This window comes from Molossus molossus, unplaced genomic scaffold (assembly GCF_014108415.1).
Source record: "Molossus molossus isolate mMolMol1 unplaced genomic scaffold, mMolMol1.p scaffold_m16_p_3, whole genome shotgun sequence".
NCBI lineage: Eukaryota > Metazoa > Chordata > Mammalia > Chiroptera > Molossidae > Molossus > Molossus molossus.
In genome coordinates this window covers 105,602,022-105,618,876 of record NW_023425366.1, presented here as the reverse complement: position 1 = coordinate 105,618,876, position 16,855 = coordinate 105,602,022, and the positions used below count along the sequence as shown (strand labels likewise).

General features: G+C 43.2%; 1 protein-coding gene across 1 annotated transcript in view; it reads left to right on the top strand.

The window, feature by feature from the left end:
- The window catches only part of TMC5 (transmembrane channel like 5), a 43,247-nt gene extending 26,688 nt beyond the window's left edge, over positions 1-16,559 (top strand). Inside the window, exons 13-22 of the mRNA XM_036279794.1 lie at positions 2,317-2,395; positions 3,176-3,273; positions 5,065-5,160; positions 8,183-8,258; positions 8,437-8,570; positions 10,359-10,532; positions 11,928-12,006; positions 13,819-13,923; positions 15,338-15,380; positions 15,998-16,559. Coding sequence (XP_036135687.1) covers positions 2,317-2,395; positions 3,176-3,273; positions 5,065-5,160; positions 8,183-8,258; positions 8,437-8,570; positions 10,359-10,532; positions 11,928-12,006; positions 13,819-13,923; positions 15,338-15,380; positions 15,998-16,044 — 931 coding nt within the window. The 3' untranslated portion in view covers positions 16,045-16,559. The remainder of the gene's footprint in view (positions 1-2,316; positions 2,396-3,175; positions 3,274-5,064; positions 5,161-8,182; positions 8,259-8,436; positions 8,571-10,358; positions 10,533-11,927; positions 12,007-13,818; positions 13,924-15,337; positions 15,381-15,997) is intronic.
- Positions 16,560-16,855: the final 296 nt, after the last annotated feature.

Below are 16,855 nucleotides of genomic sequence, written 5' to 3'. Positions count from 1 at the left end.
ATTAATAATAAGTTCCACTGGCTTCTTTGCTCACTAGTGTTGACTTAATGTATCCTACTTACAACCTCCTCTGTTTATCTTATAAGGAGAGAAATTATTTTAGAGTCAGTCTAGGGATGGTCAACTTTCTAAGTACTTCCATGTTCTAACATACCTGTATTTTGCCTTTCTATTTGCATGTGGGTTTGGATGAGCCAAAGACTCTGTATTCTAACTAACCTCTTCTGGAGTCTACAGGTGTTGCTCTGAGTTTTCTGACATCCAGTGTGATACTCACCCAGCTGCTCTTTCCAGAACCTTTGTATTGGCTTTCTCTAAGCTCCAAGCATTCCCAGAACTACAGCCACCTCTGAGGCAGTCCTCTGCCAAATTTGTTTTAAGCTGGAGTTTTCTCCAGTCTTATTTCTCCATCAACCCCCTTTCTTCTTTTTGCCTTTTTACCCTTTACTTCTGCTTTCTATATTCTACACATTTCTCTACATCTCTGGTCTGTTCATGATGACTTTGCTTGTTCTTCATTGCTTTATGAATCTTTTAGCTTCTAACTTTTCTCTCATTTCAATAAAACTGGGATGAACATGTGGTGGACATATGTACTCAGTATGCCACTTTGATCTGAGGCCTTTGCTATTTAATTTGCACTTTTCTGATCACTAGAGAGGTTGTCTCTTCATATACATTAGCCATTTGTATTGCTTCACAAAACATTGGACAGCTCTTCCACATGAAGAGAAAATGGGAAAGCTCAGAAATACACAATCTTTCTGTCTCTGATAAACTTTTCTAAGCTAAAGGGTATAACTTAGGAAGACCCAGTTGGAAGAGGTACACGGGGCAAGGTGTGGGGAAAGGACGCGGAGCTTCCATGCCCTCTCGGGCTCATCATTCTCCCAGCAACTCAGCGTGTTAGCCAGTCCAGAAGCTCTCCAAACCCTCTTCTTTGGGGTTTTTATGGAGCTTCATTACATAGGCGTGATTTATTAAATTACTGGCCCTTAGCCATTGATCCAACGTCCAGCCTCTCTCCCCTCCCCAGAGGTCAAGGAAGTGAGGCTGAAAGTTCCAATCTTCTAAGTGCTTCCAAAAGTCCCTCCTTAGCAGAACAAAAGACACTTTTATTGCTTTCCTCACTTAAAAATCCCATAGTTTTTAGGAGCTGGGGGTCAAAGACCAAATATGTATTTCTTATAACTCACAATATCACAGTGTACTAAGGTATTAATCTGGTAGATATTAGGGTCATAGTAGGGCTTGGCAACAGGCAAGAAGTTGGGGATCTGGCATTTAAAAAGATAGATTCAATTTCCTTCCTTGACAGTGGTGTCCAGCACAATGGCTTTCAACCTTTGGCATGCACCAGAGACTGCTAGGCCCCACTCCCAGAGTTTCTGATCCATAGGTCTGGGGTGGGGCCTAAACATTTGTCCTTCTAACAAGTTTACAGATGATGTTGATGATGCTGGTCTGAGGACTGAACTTTGAGAACTATTGGTCTAGTGACACATAATTCCTGGCACACTAATCCTGACACCCTATTAAAATCAACAGGTATTGATTGACTTAAATACTGAGTTTAAAAACTGAGGCTGTGAAATCAGACGATCCTCAGTTTGAATCTTTGTCATCCCCTAGCAAGCTGGGTGACCTTGGGCAAGTTATTTCATGACTCTGAGCTTCAGTTCCCTCATTGGTAAGACAGGCATAAAATGCTATCTTATTTGATGAAAGAGTTGTAAAGATCCAAAAGGTTGATTTAATAAAGTGCTTTGCACAGTGTACTGTCTGTGGTAGCACCCAAGGAATAGGAGCTATTATAATGAGAAGTGAAATCAGATAATTTTGAGATACACCAAAAGAGGGTATATCAGTCAGATAAATGAGGTTATGCTGCAGTAACAAACATCTCCCCTTACCCAAATCTCAGTGGCTCAAAACACAAGGTTTATTTCTTGCTTATGCTACATGTCCATCATCGATGGGCAGAGGTATTTTGCTCATGTTAGTCATGCATGGATCCAGGCTGAGAGAGCAGCAATCATCTCAAATATTGCTGATGACCATTCCAGAGGGAAGACAGTAGGTTCAGGGTGGGATGGAGGGTGGGGGTGTCTTACTGACTTTTTAATGCTCCAGCCTAGAAGTGACACACATCACTTTTGCTCAGAACTCATTTGCCAGAACTGGCTGTATGGCCCCACTCAACCACAAGGGGACAGGAATTTCCATCCTACTTTGTGCCCAAAAGGAAATATTGGTGAACAGCACTAATGACTGCCACAGACAGTAATGATAGTTGTTTTCTTTTCTGTTATTCAGAAACATCGTTTTGAAAATATCAATCATTGGAATTCTTTGTTACTATTGGCTCAGCATTGTGGCCCTGGCTGGTGAAGAGGTGAGATTTCCATAATGCTCTGCCTTAACTTCAGTTTCTTAGCCTTTGACCACCCAGGAGGAAGTGAGTTTCTCAAGAGTTTCTGATTATTATATTAAAGCAAATAATCATGTTATTCTTCTGTCCATTCATTTATTCATTACTCCATCCATCCATCCATCCATCCATCCATCCATCCATCCATCCATCCATCCATCTGCCCACCCATCCTGGGGCCATGATCCAAAACTTTCCTTTCCTCATTCAGCCAAATCTAAAAGCTCTCCCTCCATCCATCAGCTCATTGTACTAACTTCCTGCAGGGCTAACTGACTGCCAGTTTCATAAATTGACTAATCCAACCTTCACTTCTAGGCTACTTTCTTAATGGAGCAGATATTGACTTTTCATAAGGATAATAAGCAAAAGGAATGGTAGTATTATTAGCCATTGATGCCTCATGAAGAAACTGATTAGGCCTGGCTGAGAAATGGGATCCAGAGGGCATAGGACAGAAATGACAAGTGTTTAAAGGAGAGAGGGTGAGAAGGGAAATTTTGGTTGCATGTGGAGGCAAGCCTTAATGGAGGAAGAAACATCACAGAAAAGGAATAAACACCCTGGAAACAAACTTGGCCTAATGATGCATTTCTGCCAAGAGTGGGTTTGCTTTTTGGGCACTTAAGAACTCTGTCAGACTGAACCACCAGCCGTGCCTTCATGAGTACAGGGTACCAGGAACTGATAGAAATTAAGCGAAGTCAACAGTCCCTTCCCGCAGCCTTCTTGTTTGCCTTGCAGTGTTGGGAAACCCTCATTGGTCAGGATATCTACCGGCTCCTTCTGATGGATTTTGTGTTCTCCTTAGCTGATTCCTTCCTGGGAGAGTTCCTGAGGAGGTAAATATTTGTCTGCCTTGAATGATTAGTACCTAGGGTTGTAACTGGAGCCATTTCTTAACTGAGCAGGAAGTATGGGTCCCTCATGTTCTCTAAGAGTGCATTGTTCTCAATCTGCCTATTGTCCTCTGGGATATTGTTTTCTTCTGAATTAACTGAAGTTTCACCTTGACCTGACAGTCCCATTGCCAAAGTTCTTTTGCTTCAGTTGGCCCTTAACAACCTTCTCTTTAAAAAAAAGAAAAAAGTTTCTAGAATGAAACACAAACACTGAGAGCCAGTTGAGATCTTACTCACCATAGATAATTTTTATATTCTGTGTATCCTTCCAGATTTTTCTATGCACATACTGCTGTGTGTGTGTGTGTGTGTGTGTGTGTATACTATATAATTATCAAAGACAAAAATGGGGTCACACTGCAAAATTGTTGTGGAGTTTGCTCTTATTAATCTAATCATCTTTCCATGCCAGTGCATATAGATTTATCTCATAATTCATTTCATTGACTTTAGTTAATATACTCATTTTTATTTTAGAACCCATATGTACAGAACTGAGGCAGTGTCATTGTCAGCCCACATGTAGTCTTCCTTCCTTCCTTCCTTCCTTCCTTCCTTCCTTCCTTCCTTCCTTCCTTCCTTCCTTCCCTCCCTCCCTCCTTTCTCTCTCTTTCTTTCTTTCTTTCTTTCTTTCTTTCTTTCTTTCTTTCTTTCTTTCTTTCTTTCTTTCTTCTCTCTCTCCCTCCCTCCTTTTTCTTTCTTTCTTTCTTTCTTTCTTTCTTTCTTTCTTTCTTTCTTTTTCTTTCTTTCTTTCTTTTTCCTCCTTCCTTCCTTCCTTCCTTTTCTTTCTTTCTTTCTTTCTTTCTTTCTTTCTTTCTTTCTTTCTTTCTTTCTTCCTTTCTTCCTTCCTTCTTTCCTTCCTTCCTTTTCTTTCTTTCTTTCTTTCTTTCTTTCTTTCTTTCTTTCTTTCTTCCTTTCTTCCTTCCTTCTTTCCTTCCTTTTCTTTCTTTCTTTCTTTCTTTCTTTCTTTCTTTCTTTCTTTCTTTCTTTCTTTCTAATAATATGATGAGCATCTCATTCCTATAGACATTTACATATCTCTGCAAGCTGCCGCAGTGGTGAGACAGCATGATACAATGCTGATTCTTCCCTCAGTGGGTAGGTTGAATGACCAAATTTCTCAGTCTGCCCAAACTCACTTTTAGTCCAGCTTCTGTTTGAGATGTAAAGGTGAGAAGTTTTGGGGTGTTCTTTTTTTACAGCAGTTTGTATTGACAACTCTTCTGTATAAAGCAATAAAGGTGGTCTCAAGTTTCTTCAGAATAAATGGGGACCTTGGTTTCTTCCTTGTGGATTTGGAAACAGGAAAACACCATTAATTCAACAGCAGTAACCAAAAATTGAAAAAATGTTCAATTTATTTGGGTTGGGAGAGACTGAGTTTATTTGGTCATGAAAAAAAGGGCTTAATAAGCCAACGGTTGTGTAAACAAGATAATAGGTGGGATCATTTCAATAAAAAGGTAACGAATGTAATGTTCCCTAGAATTTTTTGAACCACTTTCGCGGGACCCACCCATCCCCATTTGAATGCATTGTGTCAATTCGGTTTTCCCTCAATTCCCTCGATTATTTCTTCCATAACATGCTTATACTTGGAGCTTTTCAAAAATTTGAAAGGAAACTTATGACTTTATTCCAAACTGGTGAGGGTCTCACTTGTTGATTGTGGGGACTCTTTTGAAGGAAGGAGTTGATGGTTTGGGTGCTAAGCTCAGTATGTTTTCACAGAATCATTGGGATGCAATTTATCACAAGCCTTGGCTTACAGGAGTTTGACATCGCCAGGAACGTCCTAGAACTGATCTACGCACAAACGCTGGTGTGGTAAGTTTTGAGCATCTCCGGTGTGCCCAGTGTTCCTGACTCAGAGTTTGGTGAAGAGTCCCAGAATCTGATGTTAAGGCTGCATGTGGGTACCAAATCCAGACAGTCTGAGAACCAAGGACTTATGTCCCTTTTCCTTTTCCTTTATGAGGACTTCAGGCGAGAAGCAAAGGAGAGCAGGAATCCCAACCTGGAGGCCCTCACGTCATATCTAGCCTGCGGGAGTATTTTGCTGGCCTCACAAAGGGCTTTTTCTAAACATTTGAATAAGCCACTAGTATTTTAAAATCAGGAGAATTTACATATAATTTATAATGTTTGGCTTCTCTCCAAAAAAGGAAAGATGTGGACCATCTCCCATTATGGTAACAATTGGCTGGGTTTTGAGCTGGGCTGAGCACTTCCAGTTTGTCATAGTCACCATGGCGAACTCTTCTTCTGACATAGATTTGCCACTCCTTGTTGCTTTGTTCAGCAACCTTGGTACTGTACTTGAGTTCTGGCTAAGAAAAATTCAGAGCCAAGACTCAAATACAAGCTAAAGTTTATTTAGAAAGTCACAGAGGTAAAAAAAAAAAAAAAAAAAAGTGAGCCAGCTGGGCTGTGTGGGCTCAGAAAAGTTACAGAGGCAAAAGAAGGGCCCTTAGAATTTAGGAGAAAGCAAGCAAGGATATACACACCTCAGGGAAGAAGAGGGTGTTCTAGAGACAGCCTTTCAGGGTCCTCCTCTGTCCTAGGGGCTTTTAAGGGGAGGTCCCAGGAGAGTATCTCAATAGAATATTCATCAGCTTTCCAGGTGTATCCTTTCAGGGTCTCGGTCTCCACTGAATTGTCAGCACCAGGGCAGGGGTCTTTAGTCATAGCATTTCCTCCTGATGTCAGCCATGGCCTCGCTGTGCCCGGCCTCGCTGCTTTTCTAGGCCTGGACTTAAACACAGCTGAGGCATAGATGTCATCTCTAGGCCTTAGTGCTTCAGGGAGTGGTGGTGCAGGGCTTGTATGAGGCTATTCTCCAGCCGCTTGTTCCTTCTCTAAGGGGCTCTACCATGTGGCTAGTGAGATGAAAGGTCAGAGGGTCTAAACCTCAAGACTAGTGATATGAAAGGGGAGGAAAAGTCACCCCGGAGGCAAGGTCCCACCCTACAATTGTCCGTTGCTGGGCCCCTGGGGCTTTCCACCCTAGTGACCTTCAGCACCTGTCCTATCCTTCCTACCCTGCTCATGGCTGTCTGCCTACTACAATAACAGTACTGACTTCACAGGTTTAGGTGAGGATTCAAAGAGAAACGCGTACTAAGTGCTTAGTGAGTACCTGACTCAGAAATGTTTTATAAGTAGGGGGAAAGTTAGAATCAGAGATTGCCATTATTTCTTCTGGGCCTTTAAGGTTTTTGTTAATAAATCATAAATAAGCACAGTTGAAAACACACATATCTTTTCCTTTCTCAGTGGCAATTATAGACTTAACCTCTGTAGGGTTTAGGAGAATATTACCTTTGAGGATGCACTTTAAAAAAAGATGGGGAGCATTTTCTCAGTCTGTTGAGATTTTGCTTCCAGCAATTGTCAGTTTGGCTCAAATAAACTCACAAAAAATCTTTTTAAAAAAAATATGTTTTTATTGATTTTTTAGGAGAGAGAAGAAGAGAAAGATAGAAACATCCATGTGAGAGAGACACGTGGATCAGCTAGCTGCCTCCTGCACGCCCCCTACTGAGGATCAAGCCCAAAACCCGGGCATGTGCCCTGACCAGGAATCAACAGAACTGGGATCTCCCAGCCATGGGACGATGCTCAATCCACTGAGCCACACCAGCCGGCCCATAAACATTCTTTAAAAAATAAAACTAAGAATAATAATAAGAGATAATATAATGACAGAAATTGAGTAATAATAGGGATGATGGTAGAGGTAAGGTGAGGAAAGTGTTTCCCAAACTTCAGTCTTTGGTACACCAGCCTGCCCATTATTGGCATATCCACACATCACCTGCACTGTTTTTCATTTAATATTATTTTTTAAAACATTTGCCTTTTTAAAGTGTAAATACACTTTTAAAGAAGTATTTGTTTTACAATTATAAATGGTAAACCAGGGTCATTTGACAGAAACTGCAAGTAACTTGAAAAATAAAATCAACCTCAACACAAGCAGTCATTCACTTCTAGCTCAATGCTGCTGTCCGCCGGGCTCTCAGCCTAAAGCCTGCTCCCTTTTCCAGCAAAATGGGACTTGGCAAGTGTTAGGAGTTAAAGAAATTCTAGCACCAAACTGAGCTTTCTTTTGAGCTCTGGAGCTGTCAGGAGGGTTGAAGAGGGAATGCTCTCTCCCTTAACTCAGTGTAGTTTCATGTCTGTCCCTGCAGGGCCTCAGACTTTCTGGAAGGCCGTGGGGGAGGGGGTACAAGTTCCACATCTGGGGCACCTAGGCTAGAGGCTCTCCCCTCGGACATCTGGTGGTTTGGTGGCTGTGTATTGGGATGGGGGCGGGGGTTCTCTGCAGAATCTCTTTTCCGGAGCTGGGAAGAGAACAGCTATGGACACTGGGTATGGTGGGAATTTGCCTGGTTGGTAGGGATAGAAGCAATCTCCTTCTGTGTTACTTTATTAGGCTGTCATAACAAAGAAATCCAGACCAGGGGGCTTAAACAGCACACATTTTTTTTCCTCACAGTTCTGGAGGCTGGAAGTCCAAGATCACAGTGTCCGCAGGGTTGGTTTCTTCGGAGGCCTTTCTCCTTGGCTCATGGAAGACTGTGTATTCACAAGGTCTCCCTGTGTCCTGTGTCCTAATCTCTTCTTTCAGAGGATTGGATTGGGACTCACTCTAGAGACCTCATTTTACCTTTATTGCCTCTTTAAAGGCCCTATCTCCAAATACAGTCAAATTCTGAAGTACTAGGGTTAGGACTTGAATGTATGGATTTTTGAGGGACACAACATAGCCCATAACACCCTTACCCTTTCCTCCACAACCCTGTGTCTCCCCTGATCTCTAACACTCACCCTGTCTCCCTCACAGGATTGGAACCTTCTTCTGCCCTCTGCTGCCCTTTATCCAAATGATTACTCTTTTCATCATGTTTTACGTCAAAAATGTAAGTCATCTGAAGTTGGAATTAATCCGCTTGACTCAGTCACATGTGACCCAGTGGTGGTTGGAACTGGGAGTGAGGGTGTGAAGAGCGGAGCTGGGAGGGCACCAGGAAGCCGGTGTCTGGCTGGGGTCCCTCCAGCCTGCGCACAGGTGACATGTGGCTATTTCTCCCTCTTCAGATCAGCCTGATGATGAATTTCCAGCCTCCAAGCAAAGCCTGGCGGGCCTCACAGATGATGACTTTCTTCATCTTCTTGCTCTTTTTCCCGTCCTTCACTGGGGTCCTGTGCACCCTGGCCACCACGATCTGGAGGTAGGAGATGGCAGCCTTGGGATGAGGTCTTAGAGCTGGGGTGGGCGGGTGTTTTAAAAGGTAGGTTTCATTATTATTCCGATGTGATGAGGCCAACAGATCAGGAGATGACCACTGAAAAGATAATTTGTTATACCCACAGATCCTCAAAAAAGGGGGCACACCACACCACAAAGGGTGGAGCGGGCACATGGGAAGGGACCAGTGTTCAGGAGGCAGAAGGAGCAATGGGAAAGGGTGGGCACGAGCCTTTGTTGTGGTTTCCATGGGGAAGGAATGGTGAGGCAGGGCGAGCAGATGGAGGACTTGGCTAGTGAATCATTCCAGCGGGCTCTGGGGCACTGGGTTGTCTGGAGTTGCCAGATACCTGGCCCTGGGGTGAATAGGGCAGGAGAATAGTGACCCAAGGTGTGAGAGCTTGATGGAGGAGCTGGGTGTGGGGTGCAGGCTTTGGATTGGTCGGTTTGCGTGTGAAAGACTCCCTTTGTAGGCTAGCCCTGGGAAGGGCAGTCTCTACAGGATCAGTAAGGCCCTAGATGCCAAAACATCAGAGTAAAGAGACACACTTAATGCAGTTTTTAATCCCAAATTCCCTTGCCAACCAAGACACTACAACTAATGTCTGAGCTAAGTGTCCACTCTCATGACTGGCACAGCTTCCTTACTTTCCCCAGAATGGGAAGACCGTCCCTTCACCTGGAGAACAGAACTGCATCCAAATGAACCCAAAGGCTCTGTCTGATCGGGCTCTCTCCTACCTCTCCAACTTCACCCCCATTGGCTCCATCTTCCGTTGGCCCCACAGCTCTTGCTCCATTGCTGAGACTCTGCGAGCCCCTCCCCACAGGGAACAGGGGGCTCTCTGTGAAGAGCTCTCCCCACTCCCTTTGCTTGGGGGCCCTCTTTCCTCCCTCTGGTTCTTGGTTCGAAAGTCATCTCCAAGGTCTGACCTTCACGACCATCTTTGTCTACTGTCAGCTCCACCTCTACTTTCTCTGGCCAGTTTCTTTTCTTCATCCCATAGCTCACAGTCAGAAATGCCTTTGTTTGAATCTTTAATTATTTACTCATTGGTTGCCCACCTTTCCCACTAGAACATAAATCTCAGAGGGCAGGTCCTATGTCTGTCTTGTTTACTATGGTTCTCCAGTGCTTAGTATCTAGCACAGTGCCTGGTACAAGTGCAATAAACCTTGAATGAATGAATGAATGAATGAATGAATGAATGAATGAATGAATGAAGAGTTCACTTTTAGGAGACATGTGGAACTGGAACCAATGGCAACTCAAGTGGCTTCAGGGCAGGCTACTGTGTTTCACGATGTCCTTGCTACTCTGTTTTGTGTCTCCTCCTAACCAGTTCCTTTTGCCCTCTAGTTTCTGCTTGTTCATAACAACTGACTGCACATGGCCATCACTTCCACCACTTAAGGTTCCATAGATTACAGGGTCCCCTCTTCATATTTCTTAATTCCCAAGGAGGAGAATCTGGTTGCCCCAATTCATTTCTTTGAGCCAGGGTACCACAGAAGCTACTGCCTGCTCTTTGGATTGACTACTGTTGGATCAGGTGATATTCCTGTCTGAGAGCTGGTCCTCAGAGTGTGGGTCATGAGTTCAAAATATACCAGCTGAGGCTGGAAGAAGGGGGGTTTTCTTTGGAAGGGGGGTGTGGGTAGAGCATGCAAGACTTGCTGGTTTCAGAACCCAGAAAGGACACCCTGATTGTAGAACAAACTAGACCAGAGCCTCACACTACAGATGTTCTTCTGTCCCTTGTTTTACCAGATTGAAACCATCAGCTGACTGTGGCCCATTTCGAGGGCTGCCCTTCTTCATTCACTCCATTTACAGCTGGATCGACACCCTGAGTAAAAGGCCCGGCTACCTGTGGGTGGTTTGGATCTACCGGAACCTCATCGGAAGTGTGCACTTCTTTTTCATCCTCACCCTTATTGTATTGTAAGTGGGGCACCTTTGGAAGCACTTTACTAACACAGCATGTGGGCAACCACAGGGTTGTTTGGTGGGAACGCAAAGGGCTACAGCACAGCTCGGTATTCTGGATGATCCTGAGTCTGCCCTTAAGGTTTTGGGGGTTTGTTGTTGTTGTTATTGTTAATCCTCACCCAAGGATACTTTTCCACTGATTTTTTTTTAGATAGAGTGGGAGGGAGGGGGAGAGAGAGAGAGAGAGAGAGAGAGAGAGAGAAAGAGAAAGAGAAAGAGAAACATCCATGTGAGAGAGACACATCAATCGGCTACCTCCTGCAGGACCCCAACTGGGGCCAGAGATTGAACCTGCAACCCAGGTACCTGTCCTTGGCAGGGAATCCAAACCTCAACCCTTCTGTCCTCGGGCTGATGTTCAAACTGCTGACCCAAACCAGCCAGAGCTGCCCTTAAGTTTTTTGGTTTTTTTAAAAATATTTAATATTATCTTAGGGGTTATTGTTTGTTTGTTATTGTTTGTTTTATGAAGAAAGCAATACCTGATCTCCCCCTAAGAGATAACATGAAAATAAATGGATATGAGAATGCTTAGGACAATAATAATATGTGTGATTCTTTCTTAGACTGTGACATATTAAAATGGATTGAGCATTATTGATACACAGGATAGTGTATTTTCATTTCCAAATAGAAAAAGATCAACTTCTGACTTCTTGTGAAAAAGTAGATCTGCCGAGACTGGGCCTGTGATCCTGCCTGAATACTTGGTTGGCTGAGTAATGGCTGGTCCCTCTTGGAAGCCCAGCCCTGATGGTGTTTGAGATTGCAGGTCCTCATGGAGAGAGACACCTACATGGCTCTCAGGCCCTCCCTCCCCAACACTAGGTTGCCATTGGCCTCCTTCATATGCACAGCTCTTCTAGTGTCTTGCTCCTTCAACCTTCTAATTCACTGGGAAGCTTGTAAGAAATGCAGAATTTCCAGCCCTCCCCCAGACCTGCAGAATCAGCACCTGCATTTTAACAAATTCCCAGGAAATTTGTATCACGTTGAAGTTTGAATAGCACTGTCCAGATTCGTAAATTCTCACTGCACATTAGAATCATGTACATTTTTAATACTGATGTCTGGCCCCACATCCAGAGAAGCTCAATTAATTGATCTGAGGAGGGGCCATGGCGTGAGTCTTTTTGCCATCAGGTGGGTCCATGTGCAGAATGGGGGCAGCCATTGCTATAAACATATTCAACCTGTAACTCAACCAGACACAACCTTTTCAGGAGCACATTTGGGCCAAAATCCATTTTCAAGCAAATATTCCAGTTCCTTTGCACCCAACTGTACTTCTGAGCCTGCAAAACACTGGCAAAAGCGTCTGCCATTCTTTCTTTTCTTCTCTTCCAGAATCATCACGTATCTTTACTGGCAGATCACAGAGGGAAGGAAGATTATGATCAGACTGCTCCATGAACAGATAATTAATGTAAGTTCTACTGGACCCATCTGTGTCCTCCCCAGCCTTTTAAAACATTTTATAATGGAAATGTTCAAACATATTCCAAAACAGAATTGTACAATAAACTACCACCTGCCCACCACCCACCCCGAATGCCATCAACAATTGTATATTCTTATTTCATATAGCCACTATATTTTCACTGTACGTCTCTGGGTTATTTTATTTTATTTATTCTTGTTTTTGGTACGTGCCCCTAGCGGGAACCAAACCTAGGACTCTCTGGTCCGCAGGCCGACACTCCAACTGCTGAGCCAAACTGGCCAGGGCTCTGGGTTATTTTAAAGAAAATCCTAGATGTTACACCATTTTATCTGTAAAAACTTCTGTATGCCTAAGATATACAGATTTTTTAAAATCTTTTTATTGATTTGCGGGGGAGAGAGAGAGAGAGAGAGACAGAAACGTTGTATGTGCCTCAACTGGGAATCGAACCCACACCTTTTGGGTAGGGGATGATGCTCCAACCAACAGAGCTATACTGGCCAGGGTGAGACATACAGATTGAAAAATAATAACCATGATACCAATCATTACACCTAAAAGAAAACTCAATAATTCCTTACTATCATTCAGTATCTAGTCAATGGTTAGATTTCTCCAACTGTCCCATTAAGTGTCTTTTTACAGTAGAGTTGCTCAAATCAGGATCTGAAAAAGTGCCACATTAACAGACTGACAGATCTCAGAGGCGAGGACGGAGGGGAGGACAGGAAGAGATCAACCAAAGAATATACATGTGTAGTCCATGGACATAGACAATAATGTGGTGAACGCCTAGGACAGGCAGGGTCAGGGTGGAGGGAGACCAAGGAGAGGGGGAAAATGAGGGACATCTGTAATAAAGTCAAGAATAAATTTTAAAAGAAAGAAAGAAAAAGTACCACATGTTGCATTGGGTTGGTATCTCAATCTATAACTGCTCACTCCTCCTCTCTTCTCCTGCCATTTATTGTTGAAGAAACCAGGTCCCACATTCTGGATAGATCTGATTTCCAACCTGTGGTGGTATTTGGCATGTTTCCTTTTACTTTCTATTTCCTGTAAACTGGTGGTGAGATGTAGAGACCTCCAGCCAGAATGCTTCCTAGATGATGCTCTGTACTTCTTATGGCATTTGAGATAGGAAAGGTGATTGTCTTTTCTTTGTGTGATGTTAAGAGTAATCAGTAGGTCCACGCTTTGTTAGCCTGACTAAAGTCAATACTAAATAAAAAGAAAGGGAAAAAAGCTTTGACATTCTCAGTGGGAGGACAGGACAGACCCAGGCAGTGCTGGCTGCCCAGACAAGGTTCTGGGGCAGAGGGAATGCCAAGAAGGGGGAGATAATAAATCATCTGTGCTGGGCTTTCAGACAGTGGCATGAAAGTTGCCTCTAGCAACCAGGCTGGAGAAGGCTGCCATGCAAGCCTGCTTGGGGAATTGCTTTCGAGGATAATTTGGCTTTGCTATGAAATGTTTCTTTTCTTTCATCAAGAGATAACATGGCATTGTCCCCGGCCCTGGTCGGTCGTGTGGGTGGCAGCCACTCCATGTGTTCCTTTCACATCGATGTTTCTCTCTCTCTCTCTGTTTCTCTCTCTCCCTCCCACTCTACCTGAACAAAAAATGGAAAAATGTCCTCGGGTGAGGATAAAAAAAAAAAGAGAGAGATAACATGGCAGCAGTATCCATCCAATGAACCCCCCCTGCCTAAAAATAAACCTTTTCTTCATTTGTTCTCAATCCCACACTATCATTCATCCTCTATGTCTTTGTTTTCATTTTTCTCCTCGGCAGGAGGGCAAAGATAAAATGTTCCTGATAGAAAAGTTGACGAAGCTGCAGGATACAGAGAAGAGAGCAAACCCCAGCTCGTTCACACTGGAAAGGAGTGACGTGGAGGTGAGGCTGGAGGCCCCCTGGGAATCCCTGTGACACCTACTTGTCTCCCTGTGAAAAGGGCATCGGCACTAGAATCATATAAGGACACTTCACTTTCGATGTTTAGACATTTCTGCATTTTTTATTTAAAAAATAATATTCATTCATTCAGCACTTTCCTGGCCTTGTTCTAGGTGCTGGGTTATTATAATGAACACAACAAAGGAGCTGCCCTCATGAAACTTGCATCCATTGTTTCTGTAACCCAGACACAGAAAAGTAAATCCCACTGAGAGGAAAAGTGCCCAGAAATCTTACCCCACTGTAATAATGCTTCAGTATATTCTTCCAGATCTTCCCCCCGGCATCTGCAAACATACATGCATCTAACGTTTTCTAATTTTTACAAAAGTGGGGCTATACTATACACATGTATCAAAACTACTCCCCACTGAATATCTCAGACATTGTTTCAGTCTGTACATATTTGGATATTTGGGTCGTTCCCATGTTTTTTGGGGTTTTTGGGTTTTTTTTAAGACTAAAAACTGTGTGTGACTGAACATTTTTGTTATAATTATTTTATGCGAGTATTTCAGCCACAGGACATCCACATGATAATGTTAATAGATATTGGCATATCACTGTTTTAAAAAGATTTTACCAATTTCATTCTTACCAGGAGGGTGTAAGAGATGCCTAGAACCTGATTCCAGATCCCATGCTTCCCCGGTGTCCTGGAAAATACACACAAACAGTAAACCCACCTTAATTCAAATGCCACTAGTTTTGGAAGTTATGATCTTGTCAGAAGAGACTGCTGTGTCATTTATTATCTGTGTAGTTCATACTATTGGCACCATTCAGGGATCTAGAAACTCAACTTTAAAACCTATGAAGGCAGAGAGCATGTCTATACCCTTGCAGCCCCAAGTTCTAATCTGTTACCTGGCATGTTGTAAATACTCTGTGAAATGAATGAAAAAATCAGTGGAATCATAGTCCCTAAAAAACAGAACAAAACATGTTTCATGATTTTATGGTTGAGCCTTGTCCTTAGTTTGTTACCTCTTAAGTTTTAAAATTATGGGAACTCATCATCAGCCCACCAACCAAAGGGTCACAGCTTTGATTGCAGTCAAGGGCATGTACCTGGGTTGCTGGTTTAATCCTGAGCCCTGGTCGGGGTCATGCAGGAGGCAGACAATGGATGTGTCTCTCTCACATTGATGTTTCTCTCTCTCTCTTCCTCCGCCGCTCCCTCCCTTCCATTCTATCTAAAAAAAATCAATGGAAAAATATCCGCAGGTGAGGATTAACAAAACAAAAAAAGAAAGAAAATGATGGGGGCCCATAAATCTTCCCAATGATGCCACAGGTCCTGGGCTCTACATTATCTTCCAGCAATGAGGCTGCCTGTTTTCTTCTTTTTCAGGAACCAGACCCTTTGCACGTCAGGGAATATGAAGGTGCTCGTGGTGAGTAACCGAACTGGCACTGAAGAACATCTCACTTATTTAGATGACATACCCCAAGGTAGAGGATCGGAATTGCAAGAACTGACCCAAAGTGGCTTTAGCAAAAATCCAAGAATAATTCTTGCTTTAAAAGCTAGGGCTCACAATATGCCATAAGAACCTGGTTTCTTTCTGTTCAGTTCTTTTCCATGTTAGCTCCTTTCTCAATAGGCTCTTCCTAATAATTGCAAGACAGCTTTATCAGCTTCTTCTATCTCCTATCAATTGGCCAGATCTGAGTCACAGGCCTCATCTGTAGAGACAGATAAAACAACCATACAAACCACAGGGACTGAGATTGGGGAAGAGTTTCTCAAAGAAAATCTGTGGCTGATGCCAGAAGGGAAATGAATGTTGGGGAAGGAAACAAACCAACCAGCTAATTCATCGTTTGGGGGGCAGCATTTACTGACGGCATCCAATGATGAGCGTTCAAGGGGCAGAACTGAAGAAACTCGAAAGGAGGAGGCAAGGAAGGCATCAGCAGCTGAGCAGTCTTGAAGGCCAATCCGACCTTTCCTGGGAGAGATGGGGCAATGTGTGTCTGTGCTAACTTCTCTTTCCTGTGTCAAACCCAGAGCTGCGATTTAGGCGGTCAGTTCAAGAAAATAATCCAAACGCCTAATGATGTGGTAGCCAGACACCAATACATAAGAAAAGGAGGTAAAGATGGAACAACTTCTTCTATGACACCTCAGCCTTTCGGAGCTTCTGAGAATGGAATTCAAGCCTTTTGCCAGGAGTGGAAACTGACCACAATGTAAATCCTGAAGTAAAATTGGCCATTCCCTGCTGGTATTTTACACTTGAATTGCTGATTTTTTTAAGATAAAATACTTGGGGTTTTCTAATAAAGACTCTTGTATTTTAACTAGTTCACAAAAACCCGAGAAGAGATAACATGGGAATGATGTATTTTAAGAGATGTGCATATGAATTATTGGTCCTCAGAAATCTCTCCTCCCAGACCTCCTAGACCTGGCAAAGGTTTGGAAAGTGGTGCTAAGACAAGTGGTCCAGCCTGAATAAAAATGCGATCCTCTGTCAGGGATGTGATGCCTCTGAATTGTGGGGGACCTGCATTTGTTCATGACTTTGAACTAAAAATAGCCCCATGTTACCCAGAAGTGAAATACAACCAGTGGTCTCATCTATGAACTTTGTTGCATATCAAGTACATGAGTTTTGGGGTTGGACTGGGTGGGGGATGTGGACTGGGACTCTGCCTGTGAGGTTTTATATGTGACCATCAAAGTCTTATGTTGAACCAAATGAGACCAGTGGTATGAATGGAATACACATACACACGGAATATATGTATGGAATGAATACGTATGTTTGTGTATATATACCTATGCATACACACATATATAGCATTGTTGTGCACAGTTGCCAAATGATTCACAAGGCCTGCGACTGTACTTAAAACTGAAGGG